This window comes from Phaenicophaeus curvirostris, chromosome 16 (genome assembly GCF_032191515.1).
Source record: "Phaenicophaeus curvirostris isolate KB17595 chromosome 16, BPBGC_Pcur_1.0, whole genome shotgun sequence".
Classification (NCBI taxonomy): domain Eukaryota; kingdom Metazoa; phylum Chordata; class Aves; order Cuculiformes; family Cuculidae; genus Phaenicophaeus; species Phaenicophaeus curvirostris.
In genome coordinates, this window is record NC_091407.1 from 1,973,333 (window position 1) to 2,000,718 (window position 27,386).

The 27,386-nt window shown below is 46.4% G+C and overlaps 1 protein-coding gene across 1 annotated transcript in view; it reads right to left on the reverse strand.

Annotated features, from left to right (window-relative positions):
* Positions 1-2,383: 2,383 nt before the first annotated feature.
* Positions 2,384-27,386, reverse strand: part of SYT17 (synaptotagmin 17) — a 30,706-nt gene continuing 5,703 nt past the window's right edge. Inside the window, exons 4-8 of the mRNA XM_069869904.1 lie at positions 25,622-25,770; positions 24,586-25,205; positions 17,030-17,150; positions 16,064-16,219; positions 2,384-3,689 (exon numbers count right to left, since the gene is read on the reverse strand). Of these exons, the coding sequence (XP_069726005.1) occupies positions 3,493-3,689; positions 16,064-16,219; positions 17,030-17,150; positions 24,586-25,205; positions 25,622-25,770 (1,243 nt within the window). The 3' untranslated portion in view covers positions 2,384-3,492. The remainder of the gene's footprint in view (positions 3,690-16,063; positions 16,220-17,029; positions 17,151-24,585; positions 25,206-25,621; positions 25,771-27,386) is intronic.

Below are 27,386 nucleotides of genomic sequence, written 5' to 3' on the forward strand. Positions count from 1 at the left end.
GTTTCCTTCCAAGCCATGATTTGTGTCCCCGTTCCAGTGCTGCCCAGCTGCGAGGTGCTGGCTGCCCGCTGGGGTGCTGCTGGGCTTCCGCGGGCAGGGCAGAGGGGAGCTGGGGCAAACCTTCCCCTCGAGGAGCCCCAACAGCGCGTCCCCGGTGCCCGCTGCGCGCGGCTGGCAGCCCCTCAGGGCTGGGCACAGCGAGCCAGGCTGCCCGGGGCTGCAGGGAGCAGCTGGGGAGCAGGCAGGGGGGCCCAGGGAGCTTGTCCCAGCTCCCCTGCGGCCAGTAACCGTGGGGTTTAACCCATCACTACCCCATTTGATGCTTGTTTGGGTTTTTAACCAGCAAAAGGCAATGCTTTGACACCCTGCATCAGCCTGGGAGGGGAAACCACCAGCTGTGCCAGGGAGTCCGAGGCTGTTTCAGGAATTCACACACTCACACTGCGCCCATGGGCCAGGTCCCAGCTGGGTCCATGCCATCCCGTAACAGCAGAAAACCTTCGGCATCAGGCAGCACTCAGTATTATTAACAGTGCGTATTTTCTAGCACACCTCTTTCATGTGGTCAATTTTATTTTCTAAAGAAACTTCGGATTTTAAAAAATACTGTATAAAGTCCTTTTCCAGCTGTTGCACTGGTAAGGGAAACAGCACAGGCACAAAGACTGAATTTTTGTCATCCTGCTCCATTTCTGATTTACACGTTAATTCAGCTTTGAACAAACTGCTTGGGAACACACTCAGTGACATTCCCTTTCTATTCTTAGCTACACATCAAAATTTTCAGCGTTTTCTGAATTCAGTTGGGATGAATTTTTACATGCAAGATTCAATTAGAAAGAGTTTGGGGTGACACAAAGCTTTCAGTGTACTAGAACATCCAGACTTTAGACAGTAACTCATTCAATCAACTTTCATATGCTAAATTTTCTTTGCATTAAATAAAACCTTTAAAGAAAATACCACCACCCCAAATTTTCAGTTGTATACATTAAGCTGAAACTATACAGGCCTATCAGACCACAAAAAATTAGGAATTCAGAGCATTAAAAGCCAAGGCGTGCGTTCTCCCTTCTTAACTGTGTGACATCCCCAGATAAAGCCAGTGTTTCAAGCAATTATCAGCAAACTATGGAACAAAACTCTCTGAGCGTATTAATCTGCTCCCAAAAAAGTCTTTGCTTAAGGAGGGAGCAGAGATCCAGAATAATTTTAATCCTGTTTCTAACAGCAGAGCCGCTCCAACAGCATCTGCTGGGCTCCAGCGTGGGCAGCGTTGAGCCCCCCGTCCCTCCCCCAGGCTGGGGTTCCATGCCTGGACAACAGCTGGGGACCAGCTTTGCCTCCAGCACTGGGAAAGTACACGCACGTTGTGCGCTCAGAGCTGGCTGGAGTTGCAGCTGCACTGCTGGCTACCTTCCGATTTCACAGAGCATAAGATGTGTTTTACCTGCTCGATGGAGCCCCGGGAGCCCAGCCACGTCCAGTTTATTCAGCCCTTCTGCTCTTCTCCTGCCCACGTTGTTTTCTGGTTGCTCTCCAGGTCAGGAGTTCCTCAGCATGCTTCCATCCTGGCTTTACGGAGCTTTCTGCAGGGTTCCCTTGCCAATTTTTGCCTTCACATGTACCTGACCCCCTCCCCCTTCCTGTAAAACAGACACCTCACAGCTCCAAGGACAGACTCAGGGCTAAGAGTGCCTTCTGTTAACATTTCATCCCCAGTGCTTGAGCAAAGCATGTGGCAGGTCTCAGGTCAGCTTCCACGGATGCCCAGAGCTTGTGCTGCTGCCAACAGACCCCACATGGAAGAACATTATTATCAATGGCAGGGACTGCAGCCCCTTGCCTGAGCCTTTTTGAGTCATGGGAAGAGACTGGCCTCCTACAGTGTGTGTTGGCTCAGGACACCTCATGGGCTCTCCCTCCACCATACTGGAAGCATTATTGATGAGACAAACCAGTAGGACGCCAGAGAACAGAGATTTGCTATTGCCCACACTGTCACTCTCCCCTGGCTGCTAAAAGGTGGCTTCTAGATGCAGAGGGGAGACAATATCTCTTGCAGCCTCCTTGTATTCATTGCATCCCCTCCTCCACGACAGCAGGGTCACCATATCAGAAGAGGCCGTTGCATGGAGAACACGCACAAGGATGCTCTGAGCACAGAAGGGAAACACCTACGATTCAGTGTAAACTGGAACAGGTCCCAGATCAAAGTCGTGCTGCAGGGATGATGCTAGTACCAGAGATACAACAGAGACCTTCACAGTAGAGCACAAACATGTTGGACTTTTTTTTTTGCTTTTTAAGACTTGCCCATCCCTAACTGTGGCAGCCAATCTCCATCAGCAGGTACCCAGATTCTCTCAAATTACCCTGGTTCATCTGCAGTGAGTCACAAGGGGGTAAATACCAACAGTTTGGCTTTTCTTGTGCCATAAACGGAACTGATGAACTCAACACCAAGGTGCATGCTGCTAACAAGTATAACCCCAGTCTGCATGGCACAATTAAATAGAATTTTATTTTCAATAAATATACAGTCTGCATCATACCAGACAATACGCTGTGGAAAAATAAAATGTACAGAAGCAACCAACAGGACAGATTGACCATAGCTAAGTTCACTTAGTGACCCAGAAAACTACCTGGGTTAACACACGCAACACAGAAAGAACCACTGCAGTCTGTGAGAGAGTTAAAATTGTGTATTTTGGCTCTTCTTAACTGCAAAAGTCCCTGCAGCAGGTTTCTGTTGCACAACACAGGTTTGAAAAGACATGAGCTGGCTTTCTCAGTACAAACGCTACTGGAAATGTTTACTTTGCTGTATCACCACTGTATCTACTTGACGCACAGACACTGCTATGGAGAGTGGCAGGTCTCACCGCTGACATGACATCGGATCCAGGTGACCCGCGGCTGCACGGCCACACACACGTGCGTGCCCTGGCACACAAATGCACGCGCACGTACTAACAGGAGCTTATTCTGTTAAAACTAGTACAAGGACAAAACTGGAGTCAACTGATTTCACCACAGGTTCTACCATTAAAAAAAATATTCTAGCCTAATTACCACGTTCACCAATGAGAGTACACAGGTACTTATATCTCCGAGGGGATAAACCATGGATTTGGACTGGAAGGACAGCAGAGGCAAGTCCTAACTCTTCCAACTGCTCCGTGCTTCCCGCGGCACCTCCGTGCCCAGCCCAGGCTGCCCAGCCACATGCTCCACTGCACAGGATGCAGAGAGCCGAGCAGAGAGAGGTACAGCTGGCTGGGCCACTGGTGGCCCCAGGGGAATGGCCAAGACCCAGTGGGACACGGTTCATAGAGGCCACCACGGCCGGTTGGGTGCCGGCAGCCACTTCAGTCCAACGGAGCTGCTGTGGGGTGTGTGTAGGGTGTGACGTGGGGTGTTTCAGTTGGCGGGTTATTTCTTTTCTGTCGTCTGCCTGCTTGGTCTGGCTGCTGTTAGTCCTCCACTTCATGTTACCTCCAGGGATGCTGGAGAGACGCGGTCACACTCCTCCCGGGACCGCAGGCTGTGCCACTGCTCCACCGCTGTCCGGTGGGCGTTCAGCATCCGGCGCCAGTGGTTGGACTCCGGGGCGCCAGTCGAGTACTGCCCGATCACAATCCTCCCAATGAAGTCATTGCTGCTCTTCACGTTGTGCCCGTACACTGGGGAGAGCAGAGACAGAAACTGGTCAAGGCAAAAGCATCGCTTGTCCTCCTGGAGCCCTGTGCCCAGAGAACCAAGCGTCCTGCCAAAGCCCCCCTCGTGCAGCAAACCAGGCACTAGCATTTCTTGGCAGGTAACTGCACCTCAGAACTGTTAGAGACCAAATCAGGAGTTTGGAAGGAATAAAATAAGCTGTACTACACACTGAAATATAACTCGATTAAACAGAGGACGTAAATCCACAGATATCATGGTATTTAGCAAGAACAGGTAAAGTAGATTCATAGAGTAGTTTGGGTTGGAAGGGACCTCAAAGATCACCCAGTTCCAAGCCCCCTGCCATGGGCAGGGACACCTTCCACTGGATCAGTTTGCTCTAAGCCCCATCCAGCCTGGCCTTGAAATACAATTACATTGTGTAAAGAAATGCTGAAAGCTCTGCTGGGGCATTGAGAAATGACAAATGCAGTCAAGCAACCCACAGCTGGGTGAGTGAACAAGCAGCATCTTCAATTGTCCTCCTCCAAACGCAAGTGTTCCTGCACCATTCTAGGGCTAATCAATAGCCTTCCTGACTCGGAGACAAGAATCACACACACACAGGCTGTCAGCAGGATGTTTACACAGAAACAACTCACCACAATTATTGCTGCAGCTACTTGTTAAAGTCCAGGAAAGCAACCTAGGGAGAGACATCAACCCAACACCCTGTCCTTTGGATTAGCTCAGTCTCCTGGAACAAAACATCACAGACAGAAGCCAACTCTAAAAATGGGCCTGATCCCAGGGAAGTCTGCACGCTGCTGCTGGACAGGAGCAAAAGCACTCTGTGTTCTGCAAAGTGAAGCTCTGACTCGGCTCATTAGAAAGCTGAACAAAAAGCCTGTGCAAGCTGAAGCCAGAATATCCACAGGCACTGGCTGGAATATTGAGGATTAAAATAGATCCGCAGGAAAGAGAGGGAATTTTAAGAACCAATGTCTGCAGGGGCTCCAAATCCACCCAGGCTTGTGCAGCAAGAGAAAGTTCAAAGGGGGAGCAGAGCCTGGCGTGGAGCCGAGCACTGCTGCCACTGCCCTCCCTGCCAGCAGTACCAGCTCTCCAGGCCTGCTGGAAACCAGTGCAAAGCGACGTCTGGGGATCCCTGGAGCACCAGCCGATGCAGTGCGCACCCTTCCAGGCTGGCAGGACACCATGCACTTAAGTACTCAACCACAATTTTACCCGCACATCTTGGTTAAGTCTGTGTATTTCCTATCATACTATATCCCACGATTAATTAGTGTTATTTTAACATACTACTCAGTGTCTCTACCATCTCCATACTCTGCAAAGGCTGGTTCCTAGCTGCTGCACCAGTATGGGGTCTAGCTCTGGGTGATTCAGGTGTGATCTGCCAGTGCAGCCACAAAATAAAGCTTCACAAAGTTATATCTCACTTTATTCCTTCCGACAGCTCTGACACACAGTTTATGGGCAAAGATTCTTCTCTGCATCAAACTACCCAGGGATATTTTTGGTAACAGCAAACCTTCAAGCGCCCCAATCATTTCTCCAAATAATTGCACTAAAAAATAAAATTACTCTGCAACTACCTTCAAACCACTGCTAAAAATGAATTGGGGGTACATCTTCCCTTTAGGAAGACTGCGTCTCTCCTGCTTGTCCCAATCAGTCATCCTGGGGTGATGCCATTAGCTCTCTGCAACGCGACGCTGAGAAAGCACCTGTCACGATGCCAGGTTGGTGTTATTTGGAAAGACCACCTTCCGAGGATGCAAGGAAGAATTTTAAGCCATCCATCTCCAACCAGTACACAGCCTGCCAGAGTTATTAACGACTTCTCCTGCAAGGCAATGGATCACAAGTGTATCTATCATGGCTATGCTACATGTCCTGCTATGATTTATTATCCTAAAGAAAACAAATACGGTGATAAAATCACATAAAAGTACCCCCACACCAAATGCCTCCCTCATTTTTTATATAGGATTTTTTTCCCTTCTTTTTTTCCCATTCTTTTCTTCAAGAATGAAAGAAGATGAAGCCTAATCCTGGGAGACAATACCAAGTAATTTAAACCATGAAGTCTTAAAGGCCGTCAATTAATCACAGTATAAATTAACAGTAAGGAAGTACCCCAGGCATACCAATTCCTCAAAAATAACCCATGTCAGGATTGTAAAATGAGTAGGTGTGCTAAATAAGAGGAACTGTTATTTTACTGTTGATCTAAGTATTTTGAGCTCTTATAAAGCATAATCTCATGCTAGTGCTGCTAATCTCATCATCAGGCAATTAGCATGCTGATTCCTTTAGGGTATTAATAGGCTAATTATATGAGCATTGTTGCTCTGTTGTTAACTAGTTTAGATAGCTCAGAGGCAGACTTATTGCTGAAGAACTAGGAAGACATTTTCCAAGGCCACATGCTTATTCACACACAGACCACAAGAGATGGCACCAGATTTGACCCCGGGTTTACAAACTCGCAGCTTGACCAAAAGATCAGATGTTTGTGTGCTAAAAATTCAGCTTCATTCATCAGTTCATGGGTCTTTAAAACTCAAGCACAAGCCTTTCTTGATTCCACTCTTAAAATGGCCAGTATTTGCTGAGCAGATTTGCTCATGTTTGAGCTGCACCGAGCTGTTGCACGGACCTTACCCAGGAGAAGGTGCTAAGGTCAGTATTGTGCAAACAAGCTCTTTTCTTTGCTCAAATTCAGAAGCACAATTTTCCCTGTTGCTGTCACCAGTTCTTCCAAGAACCAATCTGAAGGAAAACGGTAGGAGCCCGTCAGCACAGGTGGGAAGCTGAAAGCAGAGGCTGGCTGTGCCACTGCACTGAGCTGAAGCCGTTCTGCATCGTGGGCTCTGGTCCTGGTGCAGGGAGGGGTTACAGCTCTCCCCCATCCCTTCCTCTGCGCTGGCAATCTCTTCCCAAACAGATGGGGAACTGTTTCCTTGAGCACCAACAACTATGCACTAGCTGTTGCTCTTATTATGCCATTTACACTCACGTCTGACACTTGAGTCGGCTCCAAAGCCCAGCAGGGATGACTAACGTCACACTCTAAACAGACCCCGCATGTTCCACTCGTACCCACCAGGACTCCACAGTGCTCAGACCCGATACCAACACGACAGTTTTTCAAGATACAAGGCAAGCTGCACACGGTTGTGGGGCTGCCCTCTGCCCTGGCTGGAAGGGGACCTGCCGACGAAGCAGGTATCCACAGGGAGACCCGATGTCTCAGCATCCCCTCCCAGAGTCTGAAAGGAATTCAGTGTAGATTTCAGATTAAATCTGCTCTTGGACACAAAAAAACCCAGTACATCCAGGGAGCTGCTCAGAAGCAGAAAGTGAGGTAATTATCATTTGGGAGTTTCTGACTGACCCAGCCTCTGCTTATGGACAGGTAGATAGTGCTTTCCATTTAAGAAACCTATTTTCCTGACAGAAACGACACACCTGATTTCATAAGCTCTTTTTCCACCATCACAATAATTTACACAATAGCAACATCCATTTCCAGGCCAGCACACAGCAAAAAGCAATTAAGGAAGCAGAGGTCAAACCAATTCCTTCTGCAGCTGCTCTTTATCAAGGGATGCATTTGGAAACAGAAAGGCTTCTTTTTAAAAAAATCTCTTTATAACAGAAAGGCTGAAATATGAAAAAAAAAAATTGGATTCACTTATGTCCATTAAAAAGGCTGAATTCCTGCGGACAATCAAAGCGATGTAAATAAAACATTTTTGTGTTATATACTTCCTGATGCAGCACTCCTAAAGGACCCATATCACACTGATAGGGGCCTGGATGTGACACGAAACTTTTCATCAGGGTGGGGGCCCACGTCCTTCACGGGGCTCCTGCACAGGCGAGGTCCAGCCCAGCTGCCTTGCTCCTTGCAGGGCTGCACGGCAGGTACCAGGCATCGCACGGCCAGCCCAGGGCTGCAGCCCAGGCACGGCACGGACTGCCAGCACATGCAACGGGATGGAGAGCTCTGGCACAAATAATTTAAACTCTTCTTCAGTCACCTACATCAGTTACTTGCAATGCAATTAAAACCATTTAACTCAGAGAGAAGAAAAATAACAAGCAGGAATGTGCCTCTGTTCTTCATCTGCCTTCTTATTCAGGCCAGACATTAAGCAGAATGTTTTCACTCAGCACACACCAGTTCACTGGTCGCTCCCTTACAGTCCACCGCCACCCATTCCCTAACAAACTGCCCCCAAAGTTTTCCTTTCAGGTAGTTGGAAAGCAATAATGTCTCCCCCTCAGTTGTTGGCACAGCCTGTGAAAGTTTCACCCAATACCCTGGGCTAGGAACTGAATTAAATACCTACACAGAAAATGTTCTTACTGCAAGGGCTGTGGCCCCACAGGCACAACTAACCACAGCGCCTGCAGCCACACTTACTGCTGGCCAGCATTGCACTGCCAGCTGCAAAACCTACACCCAGAAACCTTCAACCATCAGTGTCTTGCTTTGGCAGCCCCACTGCACGCTGCATCCAAATCCAGAGGAAAAGGGAAAAATAAGAAAAGACACAACCGAGGCTGCACACAAGCAATTTGGCAGCAGAGCCTCCCCGAGGACACAGGGCTCAGGAGACCACAGGGTCTCTCTGGCAGGAACCACACTCCTGTTCTGCACTGACGCACCGATACTCCCTGCACTCAGGGCTCAGCAGGGTGGCAAAAAGTGCCCTGTTGCACACGCGTGCACCGCTCGTGCAGGCAGCGCTTTGACTCCCATCCTCTGGGAGTAGAAAGGATCTCTCAGCTTTTTCTATGCTGGCCACCGAGCTCTGCCACCAGCTACTACATCTGAGGTTAAGCAGGTCTGAAAAGTACTTCTGAACTGCTTGACATCAATATTAAAAAGCTGTTTAGCACAAAGAGGGTGCTCCTAGGAGCAGGCAGCAACAGGACTAATAATGTACACTGAGAAGGTCACGGGTGTGGACCAAATTCTGCCCTTGCGTCCTTAAGCGTGGCCTCTAATATTTAGTACAGAGCACAAAAAAACACAGGAGAAGATGCAGCGGTTTCACATTTATCAATTTAATCTCCATCAGGCTCTGACGCGCACATAAAACACACATCCCAGCATCTCCTCGGTGAGGCTGCTGCCTGCAACGTCTGCACCCGCCCAGCTCCAGAGGGAACTGGAACCACTTGCTCCAGGCTGACAAACAGCACCTACTGTGGAGACTGGGAAGCCACAGGTGGGGATCTGGAGGACGGAGAGTAATGGGTGCTTTCCTTCAGAAAGGTTTCAAAATCCATGCATCGTACCCACTGTGGAGAGGCTCTGCCAGACAGAGCAGTTTCCAAAGGCCAAGGTCTCCGGCTGCCGGTGCACCTACCTGTTCCTCTCTCCCTGCCTGAGGAGCAAGAGATGCCCTCACAAGACCTGCGAGGTCATCTCCTGCAGCCACAGGACCCAGAGCAAAGCAGCCAGGATGACAGGAGGTGCCAACTGGGAACACTCCGCTCTGCCTAGACCACAGCATGGACCATATGGTGTCCAGTGCCTAAAAACATTAAGTATTTTATAACAGCAGACATAAAGGCCAATTCTGATCTAAATTAAACAGGTATAAATCCCCAGAAAAGCCAGTGCTGACATCAATGTTTTTTTCTTTTCCCTGCCTTTGGCTAAGATAGGATTACACAGGTTTAAGCACAGACTAGATTCTGCTTCTGAGCTCCAGATATATGGAATATACAGACAGTCCAATACTTCAGAAACACATATATAATAGGCAATAAGAAACAATTTTCTAGCAGCAAGTTGCCTAATTATCTGCCCATCTAGGAGATGTTACAGTCCCCAGCATGATAGCACTTCAAAACAGAAACGCTTCCTCCTGCTTACCCACATGGGGAAAAATATAGTTTCATTTGCCTCAAATACTAGAGGAGATTTTTTTCCCTCATAGATGTGTGCAAAAGACAAAGTGCCTTAATATTTCTGTGGTAAAGAAAAAGCAATAGAGGAAATGAGATAAGCATCTGAAGTAGCAAGTCAAAATGTAGATATGTAATGACCCCAAAAATGCTGCAGTTTCCATCCCTGCAAACAAGCACCTAGAGGTGATGCTGACATCTAAAGGTCATGCTTTCAACGGAGGCAGGCAATCAAAATTCAGGTGTATTTCTGGAGAAGCCTGAGGACAAAATCATTATCAGTTTATTCAGCTAACTGGGACATTTGGAAATCAGCCTGCTAATTAAAAAAATACCATTGGAAAGCCTTGCTATCTCTGCATCCCATTCATGGGACTTTTACAAATCTCATCCTATGCAAACAAAACCCAAAACCATCACCTTGTCTCCTACATCTACACCAGGAGTCTGATCACCACAACTGACAGGAGAAAACATGAATGCTTTAAGGCTTGAGGAGCTTCAGACATTTCTCCTCAACCAGGACTCAAGCCACCTGCAGGCTCAACTTTACATCACAACCAGAATGAATCCTAATTAGTTTTATTTCCACCTGCAATGGGTTTGAGGGGGTCTGTGAGCTGCAAGCCTTTGGTGCAGCAGTTTGCCCCTCTATCTATCCCGGGCTGTCTTGGAAGGTGAGGTCTGGAGCCAACAACCACCTTCAGGTTTGGCCCATCTCTATTAGCCTTTTCTACCAGGTCACGGTTGCTTTCCTCCCCACATCTTCACCACCAGCAACTGCCCCAGAAACTGCTATGTGGATCAAGTGTCAAAAAAAAGCTCATTAGACAACACACAAACCCAAACTGGTCTGTACCAGAGTATCTCCACACTGCTAGGCACAAAGGGTGACAGTGGGGCAGAGCTACTCTCACCAGGAGCTACCTGTGCCATTAGTGACCATTTACTCCTGACAGAGATAAATCCCCAAACCTCTGCCTCCAACAAGAAGTCAGGATTTCAAGGAAGACCTAATTACTCTCAAGCCGTAGTGCCACAAAAGCAAAGAGTATGCTCAAACAAGCAGTATTTCTTCAAAAAGAAAACATTTCTGTGAAAGTAAACCAAACTAAACTACCCAGAACTACATCATTAGCAACACACATTAACAATGCTGTGATTATTTTTTCTCTAAAAATTCGAAGTTCATTAAATGGTTCCTAAATTTTCCCAAAGGCCAAGGGAAACGGAAAATGAGCCAATAGAGGAACCACATATATTGCTATTGAACAGCAATCTGTTGTTTTAATCAAGTGCTGCCTATTAACTGGAAGTTGATTAGAGCCCTGGGATAAAGCATCAAAGTGATCTGTGGCCTGAAAGCATGCGTTGTTACAGCACTTGGTGCATGGAGACACTTGATGGTATTGTCAATGCCTCTCTGCAGTAGCTATTGAAACACAGGAGTGGGTGTTCAAAGTCTCGCCGTACAACACCACTCCCTCAGGAACTCCAATACTTACAGAAGTAAATCAAAAAATGCTCCTAAATCATTACAGAAAGGAGAGATACGGTCCTTTTTTAAATATACTAAAGACTGAAGAGACTCATATAAAAGAATCCTATGAATGATTCAGAAGAGAGAGTGCCCATGAGCTGCCCCCTCAGCCGTACTCACTGTGAAGCTCTCACCAGCTGTCACACGCTTATCAAGGACACTTCTCCATCAACGAGCAAACCCTGCCCCGGCCTGCTCTCTCTGCTGGGCAGAGCATCATGTCCTGCTGGAGCAACAGCCACCTTTCACATGCAAACAGTGCCGTGGGACAAGCCCTACCACCATGCTCCATCAGACACCATCAGCCTTGATGCCTGTCCCAGCTCCAGCTATGCTCTCGCCCAGGTCAGATGGGAAAGCAGGTTTTCCCTCTGCATTTGCACAGACAGTACCCAGAGCATGAAAAGGACTTTCCCTTCTTTGGGGACACTGCTTGTTTCACAAGCCCTAAAGATCCTGTCATCTAAACATGCACAAGAGCTTATTTAGATGGAGAAAGACACACAGTCACCACAGGACCTCGGGGCTATATATACCCCCTAACTGTGAGCACTGCAGGCTGTATTTTTTATGGTAAGTAATGAAAAGATGGTAACGAGTCACCAAGATGCGGTTTGCCCTGGAGCACTGGTGATTTTTATTGGGCCATCTGGGCTTTACTGCAGCGCAAACAGCATTACTGATGATTGCTATTAACAACATTATAATCATTAACAAAATACCACAGTGCTCAGATTTCAGGTGTCATCTGACCTCCTGCTGCACAGCCCAGGCTTTCTGAAGGTTAGGCCGGGGTTTAGAGGACAGCCTGCCCAAAATCCATCAGTGGAGGGAGTGTGGTGCCTCTAGGCACCCAGCATCAAGTCCTCCTGAGCACAGAGGCTGCATTCACACCTCAAATATCTTTTTTCTGCATGGAAATTACCTCAGTCAGCAGCTGACAGCCCTGATGTCCAAGTCAAACTCCACCTTCCCCTTACTATGGGACAAAAACCAATTAACATTCACAGATATACATGGTTAGGAGAATATACTGTCTTTTAAAGCCTGCTCCATTTCTCTACAAGAGGTGAATCCACGACCTCCTTACACATGAGCAGAAGATGGCACATAGGGGATGTGCATCAAGCTGCCAAAAGCCAAAAAGTGGAAAAAAGAACCACGTAAAAAAGTGCATTTCTGTTAGAGTGCGTATACAGATGCTCATTACCTAGACAACATGTTTGACGGAGTAAATTAAAATCAAACACCTTCTCCACTAGCTGTTGTTTCACTCATTGTCTTTTTTTCCATCAGGACATTAGGCTTGTTAGGATTATCAGTCATTTTCCTTGTTTTGGCCTCTTTTTGGTGAGAAGCTGTAAACAGACAATAATTGCAGCAGAGATCCTGACTGTGGATGCCTCCTCCTGGAGAAGACATCTCCACCCAAGCTCATCCCACCTCATTTTAGGCACTAAACTTGGACATGTGAGTCAGTGACAGCTGCAGCGAGCACCTGAGGTAGGAACAGAGGGGAAAGAAGAAAGTCAGCTTGCACAAGGTGTCCAGCACCAATGCAGAAGAAGCATTTTGGTCTGTAAATACCAATAATTTACAGTGTTGAATCCTAGTATGTCTAAGGAGGAGAAAAGACCAAGAAACCAACCCAACTCCCTCAAATCTTTGCTAATGCGGAGTTCACCCTGTGCACGCCACCTTGGAGGCACCCACTGCCCGTCTCCTGGTCCAGCTGCACTTTAACCCTGTGTCTGGTCCAAACTCCAGCTTTCCAGAGCACCACTAGGAAAGCAGGGAGCAGAACGGAACTTTACTGAAAGAAATCCATCTGCAGTGTTTGCACACACAGCCCTTGCTAAAGTCCCAGCTAAATGCTGCATAAATTCTTACTACAGTGCACTAAATTCAGACAGTTTGAGTCAAGATGCACATAAGAAAAACACATGATGGGAGGTGAGGGCGGGAGAGAATTAATCTTACCTTGTCTAAATAGTGGCTCACCTTGCAGAGTGCTACCAGCCACAGAGAGGGAGCCAGAAGCTTCAGCTGAGAGGGACTGGCACAGCTCCACTGCTTCCCAGCGAAGCCAAGCCAACGTAAAGACAGCTGCAGACTGGGTCCAAAATATGAAGCCACAAAAAAGGTTCCTTTAAATTATTGAAGACATACTCACTGCTGGCTCCCATGACTGCTTTTACAGCTCTCTCTCCATTCAATGCATCATCACCCAGACTTCAGGCAGGATTATTTTCCTTTTCAATTGGACTTTGACTCAACAGTAAATCTAATTAACTGACCTAATGGACTAGAGCTGCGGACTGAAAAAAAAAAATTAAAAAACAACTCCCACAAAACAGACAACAGAAAGAACCACCACTGCAGACAAGAGAAAAAAAGTAAAACCAAAAAAACTGGAGAAAAAGCGTGGCTTATGCTCCTGCTTTGTAGAGGTGCAAAACAACAAAGAGACCCTCACATGGCACGGTATGGCTTCTTCATGCTGGTGACTATTCACTCTTTACTGTCTTTCAACAGATGATCCCAAAGCCCTTTATAACCTTCTAAGCTGCACAATGCCCTAACATGCCAAGAAGGCAGCTATATGGGGAATACCATCGTCCCCATCGCAGAACTTCAGCCAAGCTGCACACCAATAATGATTTTATTCAAACCTCATAGGTGCACACAAAAAGCAATTGGTGCTGCACTCCCTGTTCGGGACACACTTTCACCAACACCTAGAGCATCTCCATCACTTAGAACACGGAACATGGCTCAGCATCTTCAACACCACCACATCCCCTGAACCACCTCAGCCCTGTGACGCCACAGATGCCTGTGCAGAAGTTCTGATTCAAAGGTCCTTGCGACAAGATCGGCTCTGGTTCCTCTGACAATGGGAGGCATTGCAGGCACTGGACCCGCAGAAGTCTGTATACACAAGAACGTGACCAAAACCTCTGGGCTCCAGCTATGTACAGGCCACACAAACCACGTCTCTCAAACGACACAGTTGTGATCACAGCAAAAGCAGCAAGCCCAATGATGCCTGCAGCAGAGCCATGCCTGACTCACACGTCACTCTTCGCTCTGAGAGCAGCCATGAGAACCTGGCCCCACTGCTCCTCCAAAAAGCTCTGCATGCTCCTTCTCAGCTCTGTAGCTGCTGGTGACATTTCTGGCCTGGGATTATTTATTGCAATGTTCAAAGCAAGCAGCACGTCACTTAGAAAGTGAAGCACTACTTAAAAGGCACACCACTGAAATCTGACTGCACTACACATGATTATAAATCAGCTAACTTTCCACCGACTTAGTTGAGAATACATCCATTTGCATGGAAAAGAATAATCAGACATACACTCATTAACTCTAACTTCATCAGCTCTGGTGAGGAGCAGTGTGTTCTCTTCACCTTTCTGACTGCATAGAGCTGTTACTCTGTCTGCCTTTTCTTCTCCTATTAGAAAAAAGGGAAAACAAAGAAAAGAGTATTTCACACTGTCATGAGATCACCTGATGGAAGCTTCCAAGAACAAATTCATCACTGCACATACAACAAACAGTAAGGGTGACGTGCACATAAAGCAGTGACTAATTGTAGACTTTTCACTAAGGAAATTTTTGAGCATGAAGGGTAACATTTGAATTGTTGATCAGCATCACTTTTGTTATAATATGTTTGGAAACAAACTAATGGGTTGGAATTAGGCACATTGAACCAGTTTTGACACCTGTATCTGCCATTTAAGAAATAAAATTCAAAAATACTTCAAAATATGTTCTTTCAAATGCAGATTTCTTTCTCTTCATTGAAAGGTGATGACTAATGGTGGAAAGTTGCCCAAAAAAAGTTGTTTGTGAAGCATGAGAGATCATTGTTGCAGAAGAGTGTGGGTTCCATATTCCCACCCCCGCCCCTGCTCCTCCAGAGGGCAAGAAGATCTGATCCTGGTCCTGCTGGTGCCCCAAGCTCTACAGCGTATACAGCCTGGGAGAAGCCATGGCATGGAAGGCAACCCCACCACTTCCTAAGGGTTCCTGCACCCTGCCCGAGCCCATTGGCCACTGCATCAGGAGGTCTTCTGTAAGGCCCACAGCTTTCAGTTCAGCCCCACTGGTGCTGCCCAGCTCCCGGGCGAGAGCATAGCTGGGAGCTCATGCCTGCACTTTGCTACACCTGCTCCAAGGAGTACACCAAATTACCAATTTCTATTGAAGTTTTCATGCCTAGAGAACAAAAATAGGAGATACGGAAATTGTTTAAAAATAAAAATTCCTGTCATAGCCAAACACCCCTAGCACTGACAAAGCTCTTGAGTGAGGTTAGCTCTAGGACTCCTCCTGGCCCACAGACCACTTCGGCAGTGCCCGGCATGACTTGGCACCAAGTCACAGCCATTTAAAAATAAAGACATGAACAAACCTGCTTACAGAACAGGTGATGTCAGTGTCAACACCTATAGCTGCATAATCTCACTGGCAAATTATGTCAAGTACCAGAAGTTATCTTTGCCAGTGTTTGGACTCTGGGATAATTCAATACTTCCCTCTCATTCTTCTCATTTTTTATTTTATGCCTAAGTCAGTTATTGCTGAGAAACGCAATTAATGCCCCTCCTCCTCTGCACAAAAGCATTCCCAGTAGCACCAGTTAACCACAGGACCAACGAATTGCATCCCCAACCTGCTCCAGCCATCAGGTGGCAATGCTGGGGAAAGCTTCTGCAGAGCTTCTGCAGTTAAGCCTCCCTGGAGTCTCCAGAGATGGTCACCCCTTGTAGGACGGCTGCTGGGACAGACACTGTCCAGCACAGGCTCATCTGCACACCCATAACTGCTCCTTTGTTCACCTTGGTGGCAACCACAACGATGCCAAGTCAGTAGCACCACCACATTTACCTGTGAATACTAGACTGGCATTCTCCAGTTCTTCCTGTGGAACCTTGAAGCTGAAGGACTCGTTGTAGAAGGGATCTATAGTCCCCCGCATGCAGGAAGTCTTCTTGGTTTTTGTTAATTTTAATCCATGAACAAGCTGAATTTTCACAAAGGGATCTGACAAAAAACCACAAAGCACAGGCTCTACATTACAGGCATCATTTAGTGGGTATCCCAGTTCACGAAGGTCGGGCACTGCAGGGATGGACCGTGCTGGAAAAGGGTATTTGGAAACCAGCGAGACTCGTACCACCATGCTGCTCCTCGGGGATTTGCAGTGGAGACAAAGTCAGGCAGCTGGATTAAAAACGCTCCCTGCCAAAACCACAATTAATGACAGCCCTGATGGAGGCCAAGCACGCTGCTCCGTTTGGGAAATGCCAATCTTCTGGCAACAGCAGCGGCTGGAGCAGCCAACGTGGGAAAAACACCTGATGACATATGCATAAAACAATTACTAGCAGGCACACTCTGAAATTACAGGAAGTGATGCATGGTTGCTGGAAAAACCTCATACCACGCACAGAACAACTAGATAGCACAAATGAAACCACTGCAACGTTAACACACCGGCAGCACATGGAGCATCGGCAAAAGAAGGCACAGGCCTAAACAGCCTGCCTTACGAAACACAGCATGGGGGTAGTTTAGAAGCTCCTAGTTCTTCATCTCACCCTGGTTCAGAGATGTTTACTTTAATTATGGCAAAGGTATTTGCACCCTTCATTTTATCTTGGGGTAAGCGCTCCAAATTCTTCCATTACTGTTGGCTACATATATAAAATTAATATCCAGAGCCCTGTATTAATAGGAACTAAGCATCCAAATCCCTCTGGGTCCCCCACAAATTTCAGCCTCACCACTCATCTGCTTTAAAAGCACATATAAACAGTCCATGAGTAATGTGAGAAATGCACTGCCCTTTACCTGAACCTTGGCTCATATCTGTCTGAAGAAGCTGTTTTGCTCTAATGATGTCCACGTTCAGCCTTCCTGCGCTGGGTAGGTAGTTTAGTGACACCAGCAGCTCTCCCAGCTCCACTTCGTTCTGCAGGGTAAAGGGAATGTCGAAAATTAGAACAGAGCTCAGAGGAGAAGGGAAGACCAGGAAGAGAAATTAAATAAATCCCATTTGTCTAAGTGCCTGAAAAACAGATTTTAGTCATGCTCTAAACTGCAAGCAAGAACCATCTGGCAGTACTTCGTGCTGAGTGGAAACAAGAAAGAATACTATTCCCAGGTGAAGATCAGCCTTTAAATGCTGATCCTTCACGATCTTTTCAGCAGTGATGCAAAGAGGACCTGTAAGGAGGAGTGAATAGAAGGTCAGTAGTTTCTACCTACTCTGTTTTGAACGGTTCCAGGTGGTTCTGATCTTACCAACCTCACATCCCCATTAAGTACAAACACAGACCCAGTGGAGAGGACATCCTCTTTTTTCCCCAGCCCCCAGGGACCACACCAGCCACCTGGGAAGTTCAGGCATGAGATGGTTACAGCATTCCTGGACAACAGGAAGGCAATTCTGAGGAGACATCCCCTCAGCATTCAGCCTCGTTCTACCAGGAGACCTCAGCACAGCTTAACTGTGCCCTTGCTGTTCATCAGGCTGTACCACAGCCATAGCTACACATCAGTATAGCTGTTCTGTCATTATTTCTTTCCTTTTAACTAATGATGCTTAAAACTGACTATTAAAAAAAAAAAAAAGAAGAAAAAAAAGAAAAAAAGAGCCGGAGAACTGACATCATTGCTTCTCAGACGTGACAGGTTAAAATAACCTCTTGACCTCAGCATGACCTGGCTCTGAGATGCTGTAGATGCAAAATACACACAACACAACTCTGGAGACTGAAGACACATGAGCCAGCCCATTTTTAACATATCCAGTCTTACTTCTCCCTTCCATTCACCACCGTACTGGGTTCCATGCAGGCTTTACTTCCTAGAAATTCAGGTACATTTGGACAGCGCAAATTGGAAAACTAATTAGTATGTTTTCACCTGCTGGGAAAAGACAATCAACAGCTCAGGCTGCAAATACCAAACCCCTGACACAGCCAGCAGGCAGGCTGGCACTGGACAGGGACACAGGACCTTTCAAGTCACTTAGAGTGCTGCAAATTCACATTAAAATTCAGGAGAATCACTACTGGATCTATCCATTGGTGGAACCTGTTGACCTTATCCAAGACCTGTGTCTGGGTGGCAAGGGAGGAGCGGGGAAGTTCAGCAAGGGAATGCAGATCTCCACACTTTCAACACATTTAGATTTATGTTCCATCTTTAAAAAATTGACTCACACTGTACACCTACAAAATCAGATAGGGTATGTACCACCCGCTGATGCACAGGTAGATCCAGGCACCTGCCCCCACCCAAGCCCTCCAAGCACTGTGTCCCACAACCCCGGCAGGAGTCGCTGAAGGAGCCACTATAATGTAACCATCACGCTGCTGCCCAACCCACGAGCCTTCGACAGGTAAAGGTAAAGCTAAATCTTAGATTTTCCATAGGACCTAACCTAGCAGGGGTTTGGCACCTCTAGATTATTCAGTTACTTTTTTTTCTTACTATCTGGGCTTAAATTGAGTAAAGTGGGCTATAAAACGCTATACACTTTAAGCATTATCCACTGAAGTCAGAAGACAGACTACCATCAGCTCAGGCCTTATTTCCCAAATCTCAACAGCACCTTCTGCCTCCCAGTACTTTTCAAGCATGCCCAGATTTCTATTATTTTAAGGAAAGGAACCCATGGAGGCCACGGCAGGATGGGTGTGCTCAGGCACAGCAAGAAAGCAGCAGCCCTGCTGTAGGCAGAGCAGCAGCAAGCGTTTGTAGCAATAACAAAAGGCGTTTTCAGACGGAAACCCAGATCCCCAGATAGCTCCCCTCCCCATACAAGTGACTCAGCCTTTTCAAGGCACTTAACTCAAGCAATGAACTGCCTCTGATCTTATAAATGCATTACTGCTAGCTTAGCCACAAGGATCTAGGAAAAATGCTTCAAATGCTGCCACAGTGCCCGAGGGGACATCAAGTACTCGGAGAAAGCAGAGCAGTGGCCAGCAGCCACCATGTGTTTCTCCCTGGCACATCACGCTGTCCCTGTCTCCACTGTGCCCTGCTGCATCACGCTTACCAGCTTTCTCCTGCTCTCTGGTCATTGTTAGCAAACAAGCGATTGTGAGAAACACTCATTCACTGGTAAAATATTAAAAAGGAATTAACAGGTTGCTTCAAGAAGCCTGAGGTACAAGGGCGGGATGAGCGGCCACAGACATATCGTGGTGGCTTAGGGGGTCAGCAGGGCTGCCCAGAGTGCTCCTCCAGCCCAGCGACTTGCTGAGCTTACCTGCACCGTGGAAACACACTGGTTTGCCGTAACCAGTGACCCCCGTGCCCATTACCTTGTTTACCTGCACCTTTATCAGCAACAGTGTTAAGACACGTCTTTTTGGGGGACTGCAGGCACAGAAGCACGGCTTTTGTTTTGTCACACATCGGAGACTCCCCAAACCTCAGACGCACACAGCAGCCGAGCAGAGGAGACGATGCTTATGCATGAGAGGTGTCAGCAGAACACTGCTCACTGCGGGGAAAGGAAGAGCCTGAATTTTATTTTACCTAGGTCTTTTCATCAGAAAACTAAAACGCTGTTGGTCTCACATTGAATATTTTGCTCACACAACACAGTGTGCACCACCATGCAAAGGCATCATTTTAGTTGCCACTATTATGCTGATGACACGCTGATTTTTTCCGAGATCCCAGATGACCCTGGAAAAGCAATTTCCTGTTTGATGAGGTGCCGAAGTGACACCAAGTCTGGGATGTCTGAGACTCTCCTCAGCCCTGATTAACGTTTCACTCCCGGCTGTTCCTCTCTGCAGCCGTATTTGTACCCAGCCAGTTGTTTGGATGTGCAGCCTTGGGCTCGCCTGTGATCCAGAGCCTTCTGCAGTTACCGTTTGGGTGGAACCAGACACACATAAGAAGTGTCTTGTCTTTTCTGTTATCTCTGAAACACAAACAGGCTACCTCAAGGGAAGAGGAGTTTTTAATTAATGTCACTTGCACATCTTGTTTGGATCAGAGAAATTCTTACCTCACAGCCCCCCCAAACAGTTTGCTGTGCATTGCTACAACACCAGCACAATTCTGCAGCTGAAACCTTCCCCGGATCCCGACGGGAACCAGAGCACATTACATCAGCACAGACATCTATGCAACGCTCCTAATGAAGTTTCAGATTGATTTTCCTCCTCAAGGTTATCTGTGACGGTACCTCCAGGCACATTACAAAATGGATGGTTTAGAACAGTTTGCTCTAACAGGCTTTCTACAGCATCCTGTGACACACAGCAATCATCTCGGGAAGGCTGAGCTATTAAGGACCAGGACCTGAAAAAAAAATACTTACCAATGGATAAGAGCAGCGTTATCTATGTAACAGACACTGAGTAGATGTATGATGAAGAGAGTCACAAAATCCCTTCTAAAATCTTACTGGCTTTGCATCAGTTCGGACGACCATGAGAAAACCTCTCCTGGGCAAAGACCTTTAGGAAGAAGTTTTCCTGTGGAGAGGTCCTGCCCACAGCCCCCACCAACCCCACCCTGGGGCTCCTCCTCAGCAAAATCACCCCACAACTTGCTGGTTCTCCACAGAAAGGGGAAGGCATGAGCAGCACAGAGGGGAAGGGATGAGGCAAACAAGATGACAGCTGGAAGGATAAAGAAAAATTATCAAAAAGAAAGATTTCTCAGTGCTGGAGCTTTAAAGACTGTAAAAGGAAAGGGGAAAAATCCACTGAAATGGATCTGGGGAAAAAATAAAGAAACAAAGAAAAGTGATAGAATGTCATAAGCCAAAGTACAAGAAATCACAGGTTAAGAGCCAACAATGTTGTCATGACAGACAAGCATCATCTCATCATCCAGCATCCCATCACAGTTCCCTCAACTCCAGTGACCTGCCAGGGTGGTGGCATCCAGCCTCCAGCCAGGCTTCGCCCAGCATCTCTCTCACCAGGCACAGGTGAATTGACAGGTTGATTTTACATCCTGTTAATGAATAAGAAGAGCCCCGCATAACCATCCCGCATCATTCCTTCAATTAATTAAAGAAGAAAAGGAAAAAGACGGTGACAACATTCACTTTCACAATTAATTTCCCATGACTGTGTCACGAACATGGACCCCGCTTCCACGCTGACACACGCAGCCTTCAGAAAACTGCTGTACCAGCCCCCTGAAGCAAGTCTCTGCCTGTCCAATGCTTTACACCTGTACGAGAATGGGTGCTGCGATTATTTTCAATAATACACTGTGCTACCAAACGCAAGGATGGCTCCTGCTCAGGGCTGCAATGGATAAGCCAAGGAACAAGATCAAACTGGTGCACGCGCAACCACCGGGCTTTACAGCAGAATCCAACACAGCATCCGAGAGGAATGGTCTGAAATAAGTCATTACCTGAAATTCAAATTCCTTTCTCCCTTCTCCTTCCCAGTGAAGGCACTGTAAGAACAAGAGTGCAGTACTTGTCGTAGGCTTATTCTTGAGATGGGAATCAAAAATTGCAGAGAGCTGCCACAGCAAAGCCACTCCATTTGTGGCGCACATACCATTTTGAACATAAGACGCTGACAGCTCCTTAAATGACTGTCACTCTAGTGCACTCACAGTACAAAGTTAAAAAAGCAAGTCCAGTACTCACTCCTTCCACTACAAAAATGGCTAATTCGAGAGGAGAAGAAATTTTTATGCTATTTTCCCACCACAACCAGGCAATTTTTTTTTTTTTCATTTTTTTTTTCAGAATGATCTCCAAGCTCTCATTACTGCTGGTCTAAAACATTTATTCCTGCCCACTCAAATCTGCCAAAAGAGAAATGAATCATATGTCAATAAAGCTTGGGGTCCTGAACATGTGTTTCAGAATTAATCTTAACGGTAAAATGTGTGAATCTGAGCCCAGCTACAGCAAGGCCTGCCAACTTCATTCATGGTAATTAAGCAAAGCCACACACGCTTAAGGGGATATTTAAGGAGCGCAGAGTGTTCCTATGGGGACTGGACTCAAGAGCTACTCCATGAGCAGCTACTGAGCTTTAGAAACATATTAATTACCCTGCAAAAAAAAAAAAAAAGCCTCCCAGAACTACCAAGGATAAAGAATTTGGCAATACCTGCACTGACATTTTCTACAAGGAATAAGTCCTACTTAGTTACTGGCTCTGATGAGACATTGGACGGCAGCTCCCCTGCGCCTCCGCTTTGGACTCAATCCCACAAAGTGCTCAATGCATAATCCAAAATAATAAAAAAACCCCAAACCACTTATGCACAGGTACAGTCTTTCGCCTGAAGCTTAGCACCAAGTGGTTTATTGCACCAATTGCTCAGGACTGAGGACAGCAAGCTGTTCACCCATACTCGGGTCCTCCAATAACCCATTCCTGACATGATGAGCACAGCAATGCTGCACAACCCACCTCGTTACACCCAAGATTAAGTTCTCAGACTGTCAGTTAACAAGCAACTCTATGAAGTGGTAATGAAGACATTCTGTTATTAATGCTGATGGGCTTTCAGCCACTGAGGAGCTGTACATCCCATCCACAGCACCAAGGAGCTCATCCTGGTCCAGCTCACAGTGCAGTCAATGGAGTTGTTGGCTGCAGAAGCTAGATCATGCCTCAGCCTGACAGAAACTCAACCAATCCCTGCCAACACCACACACCCCAAAAGACTGCTGGCATCCCCTATCTTTTTTAGCAGGGTTCAGTCTTGCTGGCACAGTCCCGTTTTGAGGTACTGTCCCAGCTCTGGCCTTGACAGGGGCTCAGTGTGATGGTGGGACAAGGACTCAGCACCTGATTTTACCAGCATAGTCTATGGCAACGGCTTTCAGGTGGATCCAGCAAGGGCAAAACAGACTTTCATCCTAGCTGATAGCACTGAGACCACTATCTCTGCTCTTCTATGGCTCTTGCCCCACCCAGCTCCCACCAGCACGAAGAGAAAAAACTTTACCATAGCTCCTGCCACCTGGATTCATTTTTCTCCATCTCTCCAGCTCATCATGCTTCTGTCTATAAATGCCAGTAAAAAAAAAAAAAAAAATCACTTATTTCTTGTCTTTCCTCTTTACTTATCATGTGTACGACTGTCTGTTTTTCTCTCCCTCCTGTTACTGGTTTTCCAAGCACTTGCTTCAGCATTTCCTCCCCCACGATCTTTGCTGCTGGGGGCTGCTGCTGCCAGCTGCCGCTCCATGTCGCAGCCCTGGGGCAGACAACCCAGCCTGGTAAATTTTCATCGACTAACAATCAGAATTGCAGCGCGGCAGCTTTGCTCTCCCGAATCCGAGGACACTTCTGCAAAATAAAATGCTATTGCACGTAGATTTCTTTGTCCTCATCTATCATGATCTCACAACACAAAGTATACATTAGCACACTCGGGTTCAATCCAACAACAAATTGATAAAGGTTGTCTGTACCTCAACTAATCAAGCACAAAAGCGAGAAGTATAAAAAACAACCTGCCAACACGTCAAATCTGTGATTCCACAGGGACTGGACAGGCAACCCTCTTATACCAACCTTGAGCGGTACTCCTATCCTTGGCACAAATGTTTGAGATGCTGCTCATGCCACACTCTTAGCTTGGCTTTTTACGAGGTCCTGTGCCTCTAGCTACGTGGGTGATACTGCAAGTAACAGATCTGGTAGCTAACTACTGTTCCTGGTTGCAAAGCTCCAATTTTCCCTGGCTGGCGAGGAAGTGGCATGGACCAGGGCCCCTTCCTGAAAACAGACATGAAAGCACACAGATCCTCTGCACCGTCTCTTCCCATCCCACTGGATGGCTGAAAATCCATGCTGAAATTCGCATCGTGCCTCTTACATCAGTCAAAATCTATGGCGAGCTTATTTCCTTCAGGGATGGGATGAAATCTACCACTACCCTGCGATTTTTTTTCTTTTTGCACATGCACTCTGCCCATAACCTGTAGAGACTCTGTCTTCCATACGCTTTCTTCAGCCAAATCACTACTAAGTTGGCACCAGGGGTTCTCCTCATGTCCCTAAAGAACAGTTATGTTAACAACCACGGGAGTGACCCAGAAGGTACAGTGCCACTGCAGCATCCAGGAATGGATGCAAGTCACTGCAGAGACAAGAATCTTCCAAAAGGTGAAGGCTTCCAAAGCAGTCTTGAGGTGTTCCCTACAGAACTGACACAGCACCTTCTGTCATGCCACCTCCTTTAAATATGAAAGAGGACATCTCAACCTCACCGTATGAGTTATAAGACCAGTTACAGGCCCAACATTATTTCACCCCAGCAGATGCTGCAATAACAGGATGACAATGACTAATTATAAACTGTACTACATGCCAACGAGCAAAGGATCAGCACAAAAAAACAGTGAGAAAAATTGTGGCAATAACCGGATAAATTGTTACCTGAGAACTAGGCACAAGGGCTTTCCACCAGTGTCCGCCTTTCACAAGGTCTACATCACTCAAGGGCATTGACACTTTGCCAATAACACAATGGCGGGAGAATTTGTCAAAATCCACTACAGTTAAAAGCAGAGTTCTTCTCTGGGCTTCTAGAAAGGGGATTTCAAATGTGTACCTCTCTTCAAACACCGGGTTCTGTGTTTTGCGTTTCACTCCAGTCTGCTTGGAGTTCTTCTGATCAGGAAGAAGGCAGATCTTCACGTAGGGGTTGGAGTGAGCCATGTCTTGCCTTGAACCATCGTAAGAAATTGGAGGAGGCAGATCTTTAGCCTCAATGACTCGCACTATTAGATAATTATGCAACAGGTCGTATTGAGTGCTAAAATGCAGCATACCCAGCTGATATTTCGTTAAAATCTCCTCATCTGTCAAGGAGTCCAGATCATCGCTATTTGAGTCAAGGGAGTAAAGTCTAGGTTCAAATTTTCTAAAATAGTCATCTGGGGTATAAGTTTTTCGCAGAATAGTTGGCTGAACTATTTCTTTCTTAGCTCCAATTATTCCAAACTCGATAGGTTTAATGTCAATTAACGGAGAACTTGGCCTCCTCGACTCTAAACCTAAACAAGAGAAACACACAAATAGAATTGTTAGAAACTCAACTGAAGTCATTACAGGCACAAATCACCTCGTGTGGCTTTGGGTATAGCTATTCTGTGCCATGAGCACAACAGTTCCTCAGTGGGACTTTTCACCATTACACTGCAACAATTAATAGCACCCTTACTTACACTGAACTGTAAGCTCAGTTATGCTTTCCTCCCCTGTTCTTTTTCATATGCAATTACCATGTGTACGTGTCAACAAGAAAAACAGGGCTGGCCCCTTCTACTGTGTTCCTGCAGAACAGTATGGGATTTTAATCAACGTACCTTCAATTTGACTTGATTCCCTGACTAAAAGATGAAAGAGCAAGCGCTACCATTTCATTTTCTTCCCCACAAGAATTACATTAATGTTGGAAGGATGACCTTACTCGAAATCCGCCTCGTGAGGCTGTAAGTGGACCGTGATGCATCTGAAGACGACCGCCTTCTGTCAGGGGAAACATCCTGAAGAGTGGGAGGCAGCTCGCTGATTGTATTATCAGAGTCTCCATCTTTGTCCTCATTTTGGCTGCTTATCCTGTTATAACGAGAGACCTTTGGGTGATTCAATCCAGCAAAAGGAATATACATAGAATAAAAATGCCTTCTGATCTTCTGGGTCTAATCTTGGGTGCGCACCTCTGGATGATGCAGGGCATCTCGATCTATCTGACAAGCAAAAGGCTGAGCAACTGACTTCAGACCTGTGTAAAACCCAGGTTCTTTATCTCTCAGCTTGTCTTTCAAACAGTTATATCAGTATTAGAGCATGACATGGGCCACACAGACACATGTCACTCAGATCTTGAATTTGTCTTTAAGAAAAGAAGCAAAAAAACCCAAACCCACAATCCCCAAGCAGTAGCTTATTGCTGTAAATTCACAGCTTTACATTGGAAGCGCAGACTTCACTAGGAATGAACCAGCATGGATACCACCGTGCCCAGACATCTCAAACCCACCACAACCCTCTCTCAGTAAATCACTGCTTTGCAGGCACGCCACTAAGGTGTCAAAATTCAATCTTACACACACAATTAATTCAGAGCTATTTACCGACATGCCTTTTAAAAAACTGGCTGATTTTTTCTACTTCTATAAACAAGAGGCGATTCTCAAAAGGTAGTAATTTGACAGTGGTTTCAGTGGGAGCAAGGAGGTTGGCAGGATCTAAATAACAAAGCAAGATTCGATGAGAGCCGTAGCATCTTTGGGAAAACTTAGCATCCTAAAGAAGTCCACCTGTAATTCCCATTTCAGTTTGGCTTTATATATATACTCTGGGTCTGTATACAAAATTCTGGTTAAAAACCTCAATGTATCACAGCCACATCTGCTCACAAAAGCAGCCAGGACCTCCTACCTTTGACCGAAAGAAGAGCAAGATCAGACAGTAACAAATGCAAGAGAAAGTTTCCGACTGCTTGTTCAGAGAGGAGTGGCTGGCAGACATCTGGAAATGGCCCATGGAAATTAAATCACGTAACAATATGTGATGTGTAGCACATCATGTAAAATAAGCCTTTTGGTTAATCCATGAGACAGAGTACTCAAGAAAAAAAAGCAACAGATCACAAGGAAAGCATCAGCATGAAATGAGCAAAGCAAAGGGGAATACTGTTTGAGTTCCACTCCTGATTCACTCTCTCTACGTGTGTGGCTCGGTTGGGTATAAACGAAATGCATCGAATCATTTGCTTCAGCAACCAATGACTGGTCTAGAGCCATAAATGTATTCTGCAAAAAGCAGCAGACTCACTGAAAAGGGTCCCAAAACATAAAAAAGATTTAACCTGGAAATTCTTACCCAAATCCACAAAGTTCACACCATGATCCATGCAAATCTCACCAATACAGAGCCACACAACTCATCCACGTTAAAAAAAAAAAAATCCATTATAATCAAAACCCAAGGCTATGCTAGAAGAGGCGTACAATATTTGCACAGCTCTGTAGCCCATTAATGCACGTAGTCCAAGTCATGCAGTTCAACATATAATCACTACCTGGAACACAAACAGTTTTTTCACACCTAACTGTGGGTCTATACAATCTCAGGCAGCGTTAGGATATACTTGTGTTTGAGAAGCAAACACACAGAACGAGGAGAAGGCAGGGTGAAAAGGGAATCAGGAAGAGAGGCATTAAGGATGT